The 15,142-nt window shown below is 35.3% G+C and overlaps 1 protein-coding gene across 8 annotated transcripts in view; it reads left to right on the top strand.

The window, feature by feature from the left end:
* The window catches only part of fhit (fragile histidine triad diadenosine triphosphatase), a 311,803-nt gene that overhangs the window by 234,493 nt on the left and 62,168 nt on the right, over positions 1 to 15,142 (top strand). For all 8 annotated transcript variants that reach the window (XM_051912051.1, XM_051912052.1, XM_051912050.1 and 5 more), the window contains 2 exons: positions 680 to 825; positions 3,799 to 3,828. In XM_051912051.1, the coding sequence (XP_051768011.1) occupies positions 680 to 825; positions 3,799 to 3,828 (176 nt within the window). The remainder of the gene's footprint in view (positions 1 to 679; positions 826 to 3,798; positions 3,829 to 15,142) is intronic.

The following is a 15,142-nucleotide window of genomic DNA, read 5'->3' as shown; positions in this document are numbered from 1 at the left end:
AAGGTGGTAATGATACACAATGATGAAGTGACGTTTCACTCATAGTCACTGCAGGCAGAAAACAAAAGAATAGGAAGTATCATCAGCAAAACTTGAAATGGATTTATTGCAGAGCAAGTACTGGATGCAATCAAATATTAGTGTCACTGTCACTTGATGGTAGATCTGGTGAAGAAGCTGTCAGCGATCAAAATATTGATTTTGAAGATCCGTGTTAGATATAGATACAGGTCACTAAAGACCTGAATATGTAATAATGATTGGTGAAACAAGGGTTAAAGTAATGCATTCTAAGGGAAGTCAATTGGAAAAGGCATTGTGCAGGATTAAGAGAAGAATTGAAGCAGAAATGTGAAGCATTTTTTTTTTTTCATATTCAGTTATTCAACAGCACGTCACAGGTGTTATCAATGGAGCTTGATTTGTATGTAACCCAGAATACATTCCCTGTTCTAGCTTGTACTATTTTGAACGATGACTGAAACTTTGTATTACTGGCACATCTTATGTTTATTGCCTTCTCATGATAAATTAATCGTCTGCTAAATTAATAAATGTAAAATGTAATTGTAATATTCACTCAAGTTGTCCTCATATCTCACATTTCCAGGAGTTTGATGTAGATAATGTGTATTTTTCTCGATTCAATGGTTTTTCCCTTGACAAGCTCCTCTTACAGATGTTCTAGTGTGTCCTCTTCGTGTTGTTGAGCGGTTTCGGGATCTTCGTCCTGAAGAGGTGGCAGATCTATTCATGACCACACAGAGAGTAGCCAATGGAATTGAGAAACACTTCCAGGCATCTTCCCTAACCATCGCCATACAGGTATGATGGGATTCAGCTAATACATGTCCATTGTGATAAATTTAGCATGGTGTTCTAGTCTTTCAAAATGTAAACATATATGTGACCTCTGCTGGCAAAATGAGGTGCAATGAGCAAATTTTCAAAAATGAGTTATTTTCACATTCTTTATTAAAAAAAAAAAAAAAAAAAAAAAAAAAAAAACTTCAAAATGATTTGTTGGAATCTGACAAAAAGTGACTGAGCTACATCTGTTTGAAGTCAATAGAGTCTGCAAAATCAGTTTTGAGAAAAATCAAGTTAAAGTTTTCTGAAGGTTCCAAAACATCTATAGAAAAAAAAAAAAAAAAAAAAAAAAAAAAATATATATATATATATATATATATATATATATATATGAGGGATATTCAACTTTTTTCCATGATTCCACAATAGTTTGATTATCATTATTGAAACAGACAGCCTATATATTAAAGTTCCTTGATTATTACGCCGGAATGAGAGTATAGTTCCTAGCCATATCGGCCTAGAAAATCACAACTTTTCATTTTCCGTCGGTCTTAGTACATGATGTAAATACAGAAGAGTCAAGTTTTAAATAGGAAAAATATTGAAACTCTTTGGTCATTTTTGTAATGAGATACTAACGGTCTAATCAGATTCAATGAACTATGCTAAGCTATGCTAAAAGTGGTACCGCCAGACCCGGAGATTGGCTGAATGGATTCGAAAACGGTAAAACTGAACTGTTTAATTCTTGGGGAGTTGGAAAATGAGCCTATTTTCAAAAAAAGTGGAGTGTTCCTTTAAGACCTACTGTACCAAACAGATCTAATATAATGTTACACATCAGATGTTTTTCCCCAACAACTAACCAAACACTGAAGACATAACAGATAATGTTTGCGTGAAAACTCACCAAGACAGATTTACTGAAATACTGTAATTCTGTGTATATCGGGATTGCACGATGTCTGAGGCGTCTTTGTGCGCGCGCTTCAAATCCGTCACGTCGGCACAAGTAAAATTGTTTTGTTTGCATCAGCATGAGTTTGAAAATCGCATTTCATTGTTTCAGACTCATGCCATCTTAATTTCGCTTTGAATATTCACAAAGATGGAATGCTGCTCTTTTCCAGAAGCTAACAGAGAAAAAAGGCATTTTTCATGGTCAAAGGAAAGGTACTCCTCTCAGAAAACATACAGATAAAGATACTTTTAGATGTTTAATTGCTATTTGGAGCATTGGGATTGCTAGACGAGGGCTTAATTAACTCATTTTTGTGAAAACCTCAATTTCGACCAAAATTGAAATTTTTCACTTGTTTTGCCTGTAGCTCAAAATTAGCCTGTGCGCATTCCGACTCATTTTGCCAGCACGGGTCACATATCATTGCATCAGATGCAAAACATCACACCAAATGGCACCTGCAAATTACCTTCACTTTTACTACTAACTGTTGTCAAGGTGATTTTTTTTTTTGGTGGATGAATGAAGTAGTTTCTCCTCAATTTCACACAGGTGCCCTAGCAAAGTAACCACAGATGTAGAGAATGTTCCACTTACATTTGACAACCTGAAAGTGGCCAAATATTTTTTCTTCAGTTTTAATAATATATTTGTGTCTTTCTTCAAGCCTACAAGGCAGGGATATCCAACTTTATTTGATACGATACAGTATATAAGGCCTCTAAATTTTCAATATGAACAAACCTTTGCTGAAAAAAACCCTGTTAATCTACTATACCGTATGCCTTCTGTCATCTAATGGATAGTTTTTTGTCTTTTTTAAACAAGTAAAAGGCCTTTTAGTATAATTCTTAAAAAGTCCACCTTCAGGTCGTCTTTACTGAATACAGAATAACTTGTATATTGTTAGTAATATTTCAAGATGAACACTTACTGAAAAAAAAAACTTTACTAAGTTTACTAAGTCTTTTTTTTCTGAAAAATCTTGTTAAAATGTCAGTATCAAAAATGATACATCAGGCTTTTGAGGAATGTTTACTTTGTATATCTCTCAATCATTATTGTATTGCATTGCATTATATGTTTTGCCCCCCCACAGTAAAAACTACAGAGCTTTGATCACACAACTAAGCATTTAAATATCATCTTACTGGTACCATGATGAGAGATATAGAGTGACAGCTGATATTTATATCAATTTTAGTCGTCTGCTATAATGTATCATCATCATAGATATCATTGATTTACATTACAAGTAATTTACATACACATGTAACAGCCCAATCCCAACAAAAAAAAAGTCCCTGGGTGCAAATAATATATGAGACTGATGATTTAAAAGACAAGACAATGTCACAGTGTATTTCCTATTCAGTGTGTGGATAACAGATACGTTTTGTATGCTAATTTAAAATGGTTTCCTATTTCAAGACACACAAACCGACAAAAGAAAAGCATTTTGTTTATCAGACAAAAGAGAATAATCAATATCCTTTTCTGCAGGAGTTGATATGAGATTAGATTTCCTTGCTTTCATAAAATAGTAAAATGCTGTTCTACAGTTAAATATCTTTCTCCAAAAAGGTGATGCATCTGATGTGTTTAATTTTCATGTGAAAATGATAAGTGAGAGAACACTAAATAAATATCTACACTTTTTACAAAAAGCAATGGGGATATCACATTTTTTGCTATGTAGAAAATAATGTTGAAAGGTGAAATTTTAATTTGCATTACATATAATAGTCTATCCACTTTAATTCTACAATTCAATATACATTTATATATAATGAAATAATTAAACTAAATAATTTAAAACGTATTTTGAATATATCTTGGCTCAAACGCATTAACAGACCCAAAGAGGTGGAGAAAAAATAAATAAATAAATAAATAAAAAGGCACTTTGACATTCACATGGTCACGTGAAAGTGCAGCGATTCATTTGAAATTAAAATGCTGCTGAATTATTGACAGAGGTATTCCTGAATTCCCAACTAATTATCTGCTTCTGTTCCCAATAGGACGGACCTGAGGCAGGACAGACGGTGAAGGTAGGGTCTTAATAAGCGCTCCCTCTAAATTTATCATGAGGCTTCTGTGACACTTATCTTGTATTAAATAATAATTGTATTTCATTTACAGTCCTAAACCCTTTGAGCATCTCAATTATGCATGTGTCTGGTTTAAAATGCTTTGTCCATATCTTGTGGGCATAGTGACACTGACTTGCTTTGAGACGGCTCACTGCACATTCAGAAAGTTCTTGGGTTTTCTGACTTTGCCCAAAGCTGTGCTGGTGGCCACTGGTGAAGTGTGGTGATCTCATCTGGATTCCCTCGCTCTTTGCTCTTTTTTTTGCTATTCTGGAGAAATTGCAGCAGATGCGTCTAATAGACTTTACACTTATTGCATCATTTAGTTGAGAACCAGTGTTGTTTTAGTATCATTTATATAGTATTATAGTTTTTAATATTTTGGTAATTTTTGTTATATATACACAAATACAGATCAGGCATAACATTATGAGCACTGAGAGGTGAAGTGAATAACACTGATTATCTCTTCATCACGGCACCTGTTAGTGGGTGGATATATTAGGCAGCAAGTGAACATTTTGTCCTCAAAGCTGATGTGTTAGAAGCAGGAAAAATGGACAAGCGTAAGGATTTGAGCGAGTTTGACAAGGGCCAAATTGTGATGGCTAGACGACTGGGTCAGAGCATCTCCAAAACTGCAGCTCTTGTCGGGTGTTAACGGTTTTTAGCTTTCTTCTACAAGTCTTTGATCTCTTTTATAGTGACTTGTGCTTCACGAGACCCGTGTGCTCCGCATCACAAGTGCACTGCTGTACCGGGTGAGCTTTTGAGCAAGTTTACTACATCAGAATGACACATATCAAATTGGCACACAGATAGAGGACAGTCTGAACTGTCACCATGGCAAATTTGGAGTTTCTAATTCAATCCCTCAAGTGCCACATGTTAGGTTTTGCCTTATGTTTTGTGCAACGTGGTGATTTAGCGCTTAAAAAACTTGCGAATACGAAAAACTTGCGAAACCGTTCTTCGAGATAGAGATGAAACCACCATAGGAAATTCGGAACCATAGTTCGTTAACTGGACGCTAATGCCCAAATGTGAAAATTTTGATAGTAAGTGGCAAACAAAATCCAATCAAAGTCGCCCATGGGTCATTTTTTTATGTTCTCATACATATAAATGTCTATAACTCTAAAATGAATTGTGATATTTTCACCAAATTTGACACAGACATGTATGGGCTCACTCTGAGGACAGATTAAAAAAGTGGCTCTTGCCTCTTGGTGGTGCTATAATTGAACAAAACATGAAATTGCCATTAACTACAATATAGTATTATGATATAAAATGATTGCATTGGAGTACCATTACGAAACTTGGTATGTGCCATCAGCACCATGCTCTGAAGGTACTTGAAAGGTACTTGTGGTCAAATGTTATAATGAAATTTAAAAAAATGCTGATAGCTTTTGATTAATTTAACCTATTGTCATGACACTGGTCTCAATAGATTCCTTGGGTCATGTCGAAAACATAGATACCAGTGTGGCCATAGTTGGCCAAGATTGCTGTCTGCCATTTTGTTTTTCTTTAAAAACCTACTTTTTTGAACTTCTCCTACACCGTTAGTCCGATTTTCACCAAATTTGAGTCAGATGACCTTCAGACCAGGCCGGCAAAAAGCTATGGATTACATGTCGCAGAAATTTTTTTTTTGTAGAGCCGACATTTTTTGTAGAGCCGAAAATGGAAGTTGTTTCGGAGTAAGAACAAATTATTTCACTTTGATGATCAACAAGATTACAAAAGCAGATTTTTATAATTAATAATGCGCACTGACGAATCATACACAGTTAGACCAGGGATGTTTATTAAGGACAAAACAAATGACAACAACCTTTATCGCTCCCTACACAGCCCGAGCAGCTCAGTCGGTGATTTTGAGTGATTTTTGTGGCCTTTCCACATTTGCGGTACTACTTTGTGCATATTATCTAATTGAATACATCAGTTACATTGTCTTTCATGTGTGAAGTCATATTTAATTGCATGTGGTAAGGCATATTAATTATGCATGTACAGCAGCTTCCATGAGAGCAGCCTGCCTGTGGCCTGAGGTGTGGAGCTATATTAAAATGGCAGTAGTGTTAATTATGTTAATTGCGGTGGGATTGGTCTGAATTCCAATGCCTCCTGACAGAATTCCAATGCATATCGCTGGATTCTGGAACATGAGCCACCCATTCTGCTTTGGACAGTAGAACATGCTACTTTTTTTGTCAATTAATTAGCTTAAAAATGACAATCAAAGAAAGAAACATCAGAGTCTCTCTGCTGTTATAAACACCTCTTTCAATTTTCTTTTTTGAAATTTGTAGTCACTTTAATCACAACTAAAAATGGCTTTTCATTTGAGTGTTATTATAGAGGTTTGAAGAGGTCTTAAAATAAATAAGTGGCATGTTTTCCTCAGTCGCAGCGCCAGCTCTTCAGAAAATGAAAGAGCTGTTAGAATTTCGCCTACTTAACAAGCACATTTAGGTCAATATCATAGCATTTCACTGATAGGCATCCATTTAAAAGCACAGGCCTGCATTTACGCTGATATTCATCAGTATTTGTTATGTCTGAGAGCTCAGCGTTCCTGATGAGAGGTCAAGTTTTGTGGACCGAGAATGTGACTGAAGGCTATTATCACAGCCTCTATAATCTGCTTTCATTATAGACTGAAAGTTTAAGATTTTATTTACAGGAGGAAAGATATGCAACTGACTCCCAGAAAAGGCTCTTCAGATGCGGCCTGGTGTGATTTCACACTGCTTGTGAGTCCTAGCAAATGAAGGTAGCCTTAAGGTGCGGTCACATTAGCAACATTTTGGCGAAATTTAGTAGTTGAAAAGGTTCATTGTTTGTTGTCAGTAGTGAAGCGATGTATGAGGCACAGCTCACACAAAAGACAGTTTCAAACCGTGAAGCTTTCTGTTGATTAACGCAGAGTAATTGCATGACTGTATTTCACCAGCAAAAAATTGACATATTCAATCAATAGTTCACCCAAATATCCATCATCAGTTATTCACTCTCTTTTCTTTTGAAACCTGTATGACTGTCTGTCTTCTATTAAACATAAAAAGAGTTATTGAGTGTCTGAAATGGTAGTTGTCAGTTTCACACAATGAAAGTGACTCATTATGTCTTTTGGATAATAATACCTATTTTTAAGCAAAAATTAAATAAAATTGGTAACAATTAACAATAAAGGTTAACATTAGTTAACTTCATTAGAACACTTTTTAATTGTTAATTTCATCTTTCATGCATTTAATATTTAAGCATTTATTAACCCTAGTTAATGATATTTTTAACATTCACTAATACATTATAATGTTGTATCTGTTAATGTTATTTAATGGACCTGAGCTAACATGAACTAACAATGAACATTAACAATAATAAGTTAATAAATAAATAATATTAATAAATACTGTAACAAATGTACTGCTTATTCTTAGTTAATGTTAGTTGATGCATTAAATAATGTTAACTTTATTGTAAAGTGTTACCACACAGTCTATTCACTATTGTGTTAAGAAAAATACAATTAATTTAAGATTTGTACTCAACCCAGTGTGTGCATACTGGATTCTTTACAATTATTTGTAATTGTACTGTCGTATCTTTTACTTACTCGCCTTGAAAGTGTTTTTGGTGTTTTGGGGACAACCTTAAACTAGTTTAAATCTTATTTTACTGACCATTGCCAGTTTGTTTCTATGGGCGATTGCAGGTCTGAAATCGGTTTGGTACTTACTGGTGTTCCTCAGGGCTCAGTATTAGGCCCTTTACTCTTTAATATCTGTTTATCACTAATTGGGCATCTTTTGCAATCACTCGGCCTCCATTAACCCAAACCCTTCAAAATCTAATTTGTTGGCTGTACCTCAAACCCACTTACGATATATAGGCAACAGGGCTTTTTCTTCCTACGCTCCTATCCTTTGAAACTCTCTTCATCCTGAACTTAGAGAAGCTCAGATTAATGTTATCATAGCTCAACATTATTTTAGACTAGCATTTGATTGTTAACTTTTGCTCTTTTATTTTATTGCTTGGGTTTTTATTTACTTTTTTTTTTCCATTTGTGTTGTTTATTTTGTATACAGCGCTTTGAGAAGCTGCTTTTAAAGGCACTATATAAAAAAAAGTGTATTATTATCTTATTTAGTCTCAAGTCATAGTCGATTTTGCTGTGTATTCTGTAAGGAACTAATTATGAATAAGTTATTTCAGGGGGAAAAAAATATGTTTACAGGAAAAGGAAACAGCAACAACCTGCTAATTACACTTCCTAGATCTCCTCACTCACCCACATTCATCTGTGGCAAATTGGCATGACTGAAGTCATTATATTGGTTTACTCAAGGTCACATGACTCATCAGGATGGGTTTGTGTAAATAGAATTGGCTGTACACTGAGACCCTTGACACTCATTCCCTCAGGTTCAAATTAAATGTATTTATTATTTTATTTTATTTTATTTCTATATTTTGAGTTGATTTTCCATAGAAGTCTTGCAATACAATCCTGAATTCCATTGGTTTGGAAAGGTTTTTTATAAACACACACAAAAAAAAGTGAATAAAAGAGCAAAAACAGGAAAAAAAGATGTTGGGCAGCACCATAAATATTCACTAGTGCTTAATGGATGGGTTTGGAAGCTGTTGGTCCTACTGTCTATTTGTTGGTGTTGTTAATGTTGCTTTTTCCCCTACGTCTCATCTCCCTCATGCTCATTAGCCCCACGCAGCACGCTGGGAACATCAATCCTCCCCAGCAGAGAAAAACAGCAACGCTGTCATTCGATTAATGGCAATGCTCGAGTTCCAGCCCGCTGCCAAAGACCCGTTCTAAATCACCACTTCTGCCCACAACAGCATTACAGAATGGAATTCAGGTCCGTCCGTTTGGCTGAGGTTTCCAGAGCTCTTCCCCAGTTAAGATTGCCTGTTACAGTCGATCTGAGGTAAAGGCGGTTAATTTGAAGCAGATAGTCAGGATTTTAATTCAGCGCAGAGGCCAGCTGCCATCTTGCCTGACCAGTTTTTAAATCATGTATAAAATAAGCACCATGAATTATTGATTGCCCCAAAGTCTCACAGTCAGGACAGTTTACAGGCTGATTTGATGTGCTTTGAAAAATGCCCCCAAACAGCTTGTGTAAAATGGCGAAAAACGATTGCAAGTTGTCCCCGTGGAGCCTCTTTTAATCTTTATTTTTATTTGCCAATTTAATAACTCAAGCTATTTTTCAGCCAGTGTGTGTTCACAATAAGATGGTGTAGATTGTCAATACAAAAGTGGTCAAAGAGAAATGGATTTCAGATTTTCCTTTTTTTCACATGGATGAACCCAATGCCCACAAAAAAAAAAAAAAAAAAAAAACTGCTTCGGAAAAATTCTTAGAATTATTAATATTTATTCATGTTTTTGATTTAATTAAAATAAAAATATATGAAGATATTACCGTGAAATATTACTACAATTTAAAACGACTGTTTAAAATTTATTGTAAATCATTCTAATATGCTATCAATTATGATTGGTGATCAATTATTAATAATGGTTCTTATTATTATCAATGTTGACAACAGTTTCATTTTTGGATAAATAGAAAGTGTTTATAAACAGCATTTACTTTATATAGAAATCTTTCGTAAAATGTAATTGTCTTTATTAATTTAATGCATCTTTGCTGAATAAAAGTATTTTATTATTATTATTATTATTATTATTATTTATTGTTACTTATCACAAACACTTGAGTGGTAGTGCATCGCTGTTAAAAAATATTAAGGAGCAAAAACGGTTTTGAATATTGATGATAATAATAGTAATAATAATAATGATGATGATGATGATGATGATGATGATGATGATTTTTGAACAGCACATCAGCATATTAGAATGATTTCTGAAGGATCATGTGACACTGAAGACTGGAGTAGTGATGCTGAAAGTTCAGCTTTGATCACAGGAATAAATTACATTTTAAAATATGCTAAAATAGACTAAAAGTTATTTTATATTTTAGTAATATTTCACAATATTACTATTACTGTTAAAAAGTAAAAGAGTAGTTCCAGTGCAAATAAAGACTGCAGGAATAAAGGAAACTGCAAACTGTGTCCTATTTTTATTTATTTATTTATTTTAGCTCCTCTCCACATTGGATTATGGACAATATAGTGTTCAGCAAGTTGTACAATAGTTATACACAATAAATCATCATGCATTATGGGCATAAAACAGTGAACTAGAGGCTATAGGGAATAAAATTGTTTGCCAATATAACATTATTGGTATATATTGGTAGAAGCTAGTGATTTCGGACACAGCTAAAGTCAGTCCTTATCAAAAACACATCTGAGGACCGCACAAAATGGGGCAGAAACGTACAGTATAGCAAAGATGTTTTCAGTGTTCTTAAACCGAGTAGCGCACTTTTCATAATTTATAAACTAATTTCGAACATGGAGTTACTCTAAATTAGAACCCTGCCTAGTTCTTTTATGAAAACAGATTATCGCTTGCATATAGCACATCTGCTATGCTAAAGCATTGGGTCCATTTATCACTCACGTTATTGCAATCAGGTGCTCGGTGCCGGGAGTACAAGGAGGATGAAAAAAATGGATCTATGATTGAATAAAGGAGCAGTGCTCTATAGAAACGAATACATTTTTACTAACCTCTCTGCCTGGAGCTATATGAAGACAGAAGACAGATCTAAGTATTCATATGGTGAAATTGGGTTTCCGTACACTCTATCTAGCAGAAAACTGGGGAGTGACTTAGGAATTCAGTCATTTGTCTTGCTTTGGATGGTTATTTATCTTGCCTGCACTGCGTGATGGTTCAGAGTTAAAAACTCCTGAGCATATTCATCATTACCAGCATAACTGAGTTGTGTTTGGACTGTTCTGAACAATGGCTTGCCATTTGTGATGGATTTAGAACTTGTTCAATCATCATTTGTAAGCGAGGACGTCCGTGTTCTGAGGGATTCGGGTTCAGAAACTTTATTTGCTCTTCTCATCTTATTATAGGTCCATTATGATGTTCCAGAACAACAGACAGTTCCGAGACTACTTTTGATCAACCTTGTTTGTTATGCACTGAGAGATGATACACGTCGTGTTCCTGTTATTATCATTATGTTGTTGTTCTCCGTCCACGAGAAAACATGGCCACAAAATGTATCCCACTGTATGATTGGAGCTCAGTGGTGTACACTCACCTAACCAGAGGTCTTGTTGTTATTGCATTTACATCGATCAAATAGGCACTCTCTCACAGACTTACCAAATGTGGACCTTTTAGCAAATGGTTTTTGAGACATATGCTGGCCTGCATGAAAAAAAAAAAAAAAAAAGTGCTCATGTAAGAACAGGATGTGGGCTTCTCTTAGGTCGCTCTTTGCATTCCCACGGCTCATGAGTTTGAATAAGTTGGATCAATTAAATATATATTTTTAAGTTATGATTATAGACATAATAGAGATAAACATTAAACTGATCAGATTAAGTGACAACAAAAATTTTTATATAGTTTTATAACATGTTAGCAAATAAACGCTGCTCTATTGACAACAGAATGTCTAAAGGGGACCACCAAACATAAAAAATATTAAGCATGACAGCTGTTTTTAACATTGATAATTATGAGAAATGTTTCTTGAGCACCAAGTCAGCATATTAGAATAAAGACTGAAGTAATGGCTGCTGAAAATTACATGAATAAGTTGCATTTTAAAATATATTAAAATAGAAAATAGTTATTTTAAATTGTAATAATATTTTGTTTTGGGAGTGTTCGCATTTGAGCCAAAAATGACAAAAAAAAAAAAAAAAAAAAAAAAAAATTCACTGAGCTCTTGTTTTCTAAAATTGCCAAAAATGAGGTATATTAGAAGGCATCACAGTTTCTGGACCTATAATTTTGAGATGGTATTTTTGTCGAAAGTATACCTGTGATAGAAAAATGTTTTCCAGCAAGGCAATGTACTAAGGCCATGTTCAGAGTGAAGGCAAAAATCTGATTTTTTGCATATCCAAATGGCTCTTTAAAAGTCTGGACAGCAAAAAAAAAAAAAAAAAACACATGCAATCTGATTTTTAAAAAAATCTAATTCAAAGCACATTTGGAGGTGGTTTAAAATGCGATTCAAATCAGATTTGTACAGATGTGTCTCAGTCTGGACACTCTGGCTGCTCAAATCGGATTTCAAATTTGTCTTTTGGGTCACTTAACGCGATACACAATGATGATGTCAAAACCAGTGATGGAAACACTGCATAGCAAAGCTGGCCGTGACTACAGCAAGTGTAAGGATCACCACCCGTCGACCCAACGATGGTATCCAATGGCGTGGGCGAAGGTATAATGTGTTTGTATCTTTTCAGCGCTCCTGTGAAGTTCACTTAATTTTTAGAATTTGGTTTCAATTTTACTTTAGCTCCGCTCTTAATCTGAATCCAATTTCAAATGATTATTACATTTAGATTGTGTTTCTAATTAGGAATTAATCATAACTATTGGTTATGTATTAATTTAGATCTTTGATTATTGTGGGTAGATAGCAGAGAATGCAGGGTGAACTATTTATCTTTAAGTAGGCCGCGCTCTGCTTGCTCATAACAAAAAGTGTAATTTTTTTTATAGTCATGAAAACTGCAACTTGCTAAGTCAGTGATAGTCAGAAATCAGAAGGTCTCAAATGATGTGCCCCATGCTCCATTCACTGAGCCTTCAGTATGATCTATACTGAACACAGATTTGCAGTAACACCAGACTCCACTTTAATCTACTAGAAATAATGTTTTTAGAATAATACAGAATTAATCAAAAAGAACATTTTATTTGTCAGGTAAAAATGTATTATGCCGATTACACAATTAAACAATTATATACATAACATCCAATTGCTCAAAGATAACTCTAAGAGTAAGAAATGCATACCTGACAGTGGGACACACAGTGGTGTGTGAGTGTTTTTAAGACCCATTCAAGACTCATTTAGCCACCCATTCTGGCTGCAGCATTTCCCAAATGGCTGCTCTGCCTCACCTCTTTCCCATACCAGACCAGAACAAAAGAGTTGTAAATATTTACCACACCAACACCTGGTTTTGTGGGAGAGGAGAGGATTATCAGATATCTTGAAGAGACGCCACCCAAAAAGTAGAACAGAATTCTCCTAAGTTTTCAATCTTTCTCGTAATACCAGTGACTGCAGTGACATTAAGACCATTTTACCAATCACACTGAAACATTTAAAATGATACCAAACATGAAAAGGAAAAAAACAATAGATTCACAAGATACATCATGGGCCCTATTTTAATGATCTAAGCACATGGTCTGAAGCGCATGGTGCAGGTGCACTCAGGGCGTGTCCGAATCCTCTTTTGCTAGTTTAACGATGGAAAAAATGGTCGGCGCGCCAGACGCATTGTCCAAAAGGGTTGTTCCTAGTCTCTTAATGAGTCGTGGGTGTGTTTTGGGCGTAACGTGCAATAAACCAATCAGAGTGTCATCTCCCATTCCCTTTTTAAAGCCAGTTGAGCTTACACCATGGCGGATTGCTATTTACATGGCGGAATATAGACACCCTCAACCTGACGAGTCAGATTAAATACATGTGTGTATTGCCACGATTGGTCAAATAATTAGCCAATTTCATTCGTCATTACTGCAAATATGTTAATTCTGATACATGCAATGACTATCCATTATGACATGTAGGCATTTTTATCTTTGTGTACACAATAATAATCTTTTACTTTGTAATACTTTTTTTTATTTTTATTTTTTATTTGGAATGTTTATGTGCTGCTGCACATCCCTGCGTGTGTAACAAGTAGAGTGTATGCGCGTTGTGCACCCGCCTATAGGTGCATGCTACTAATGCACCCTTTAAATAACAAAAAACTGCGGCATTGACTTTAGACCAGGTTTTTGTTGGTCAGTGGCACAGTCATTTTCAGTTGCCTCAAAATAGCAACACGCCAACAATGCGCCTGAACACACCTTGTTTTCAGATCAGCACGCCCATGGGCGACCAGATGGGCACGAGTGCATTTGCATCAGATGCCATGTCCGTAATTTATAGCAAAAAATTTAGCATTATTTCGATCTCAAATGGATTTGTTTAAAGAAGTTATTACTCCACCTGCATGACATCATTCACCATGTCACTATGTCAGTCCTGAAAATTTACAGGTGTGAGTTCGGTTATAAAATGCGGTTGTCACTCTCTTAAATACCCGTACTGTATGTGAACTTAACCGTATTAAGGACTCAAATACAGGACTGACAACCATGTTCTGCTGCTGTATGAATGTGGCCAACGCTGCTCCTCTAACGCTTAGTTTTTCTTGTGCGACAGAGGAGTTCTGCACAATGACTCGACAGGGCGCTTATTTGGAGAGTGAGATGCTGCACCTCTGTTTTTCCTTCATCTGTTTTGAAAGCCCTGTCAGAAGCGTAGGTACGCCTACGTCGTTACCAAAGCAACCCATGCAGAAACATGGTTATCTGGACACACATATCTTATTTGATCACTTGTAATTAATAGTGTGGACAGTCTGCCTGAAAAGATCAGATTTGAGCCAGTGTAATGCTAGTGGATGACTGGAAAGATAGTGGGAAAGATGTCTGTTCCTTTAATAGGTAGTTTGGGCTGTGAGCCTCCATTGCTTTTGACCCCCTATGTCTTAATTGGGGGCCAGCTGTTGGTGACAAAATGCATTTGTCTACTTGTCTGACTGGATTTAACCTAAACAATATAAATAGCAGTGCGGCCATTTTGCACATTTGTTCATCGTCAGAAGCTAATTAAAAGACATCTGTTTTAATTAGAAGAGCGGGCACTTTATAAACCTTTTATTCCAGTAGAAGTTGGTTGCAGCTGCAAATTTTTTTCTCTCTCTCTTTGTGGAAATCATGCTTGAAGAAAGGTATTCTAAGTTTATAAGGTTGGTTGAAATCTATATTAACAATTTGATGACTTTTGGAAGGATAACCACTTCAGAAACTGGTACTTCTGATGAAGTACCAGTTTATTTGCTCAACGTTCAGCCATCATATTAATACTTAGTATGCTGGATTTCTTATGAATTAAGAATGTTTTTATTTCTCAGCCATACATAAGCAATACAACTTGTGCGGTAACACTTTAGTATAGGGAACACATATTCACTATTAACCATGACTTTTCTCTCAATAAACTTCTAATTTACTGCTTATTAATAATTAGTAATTTAG

This window comes from Ctenopharyngodon idella, chromosome 11 (genome assembly GCF_019924925.1).
Source record: "Ctenopharyngodon idella isolate HZGC_01 chromosome 11, HZGC01, whole genome shotgun sequence".
Taxonomy (NCBI): domain Eukaryota; kingdom Metazoa; phylum Chordata; class Actinopteri; order Cypriniformes; family Xenocyprididae; genus Ctenopharyngodon; species Ctenopharyngodon idella.
This window is presented reverse-complemented; position numbering and strand designations above follow the sequence as displayed.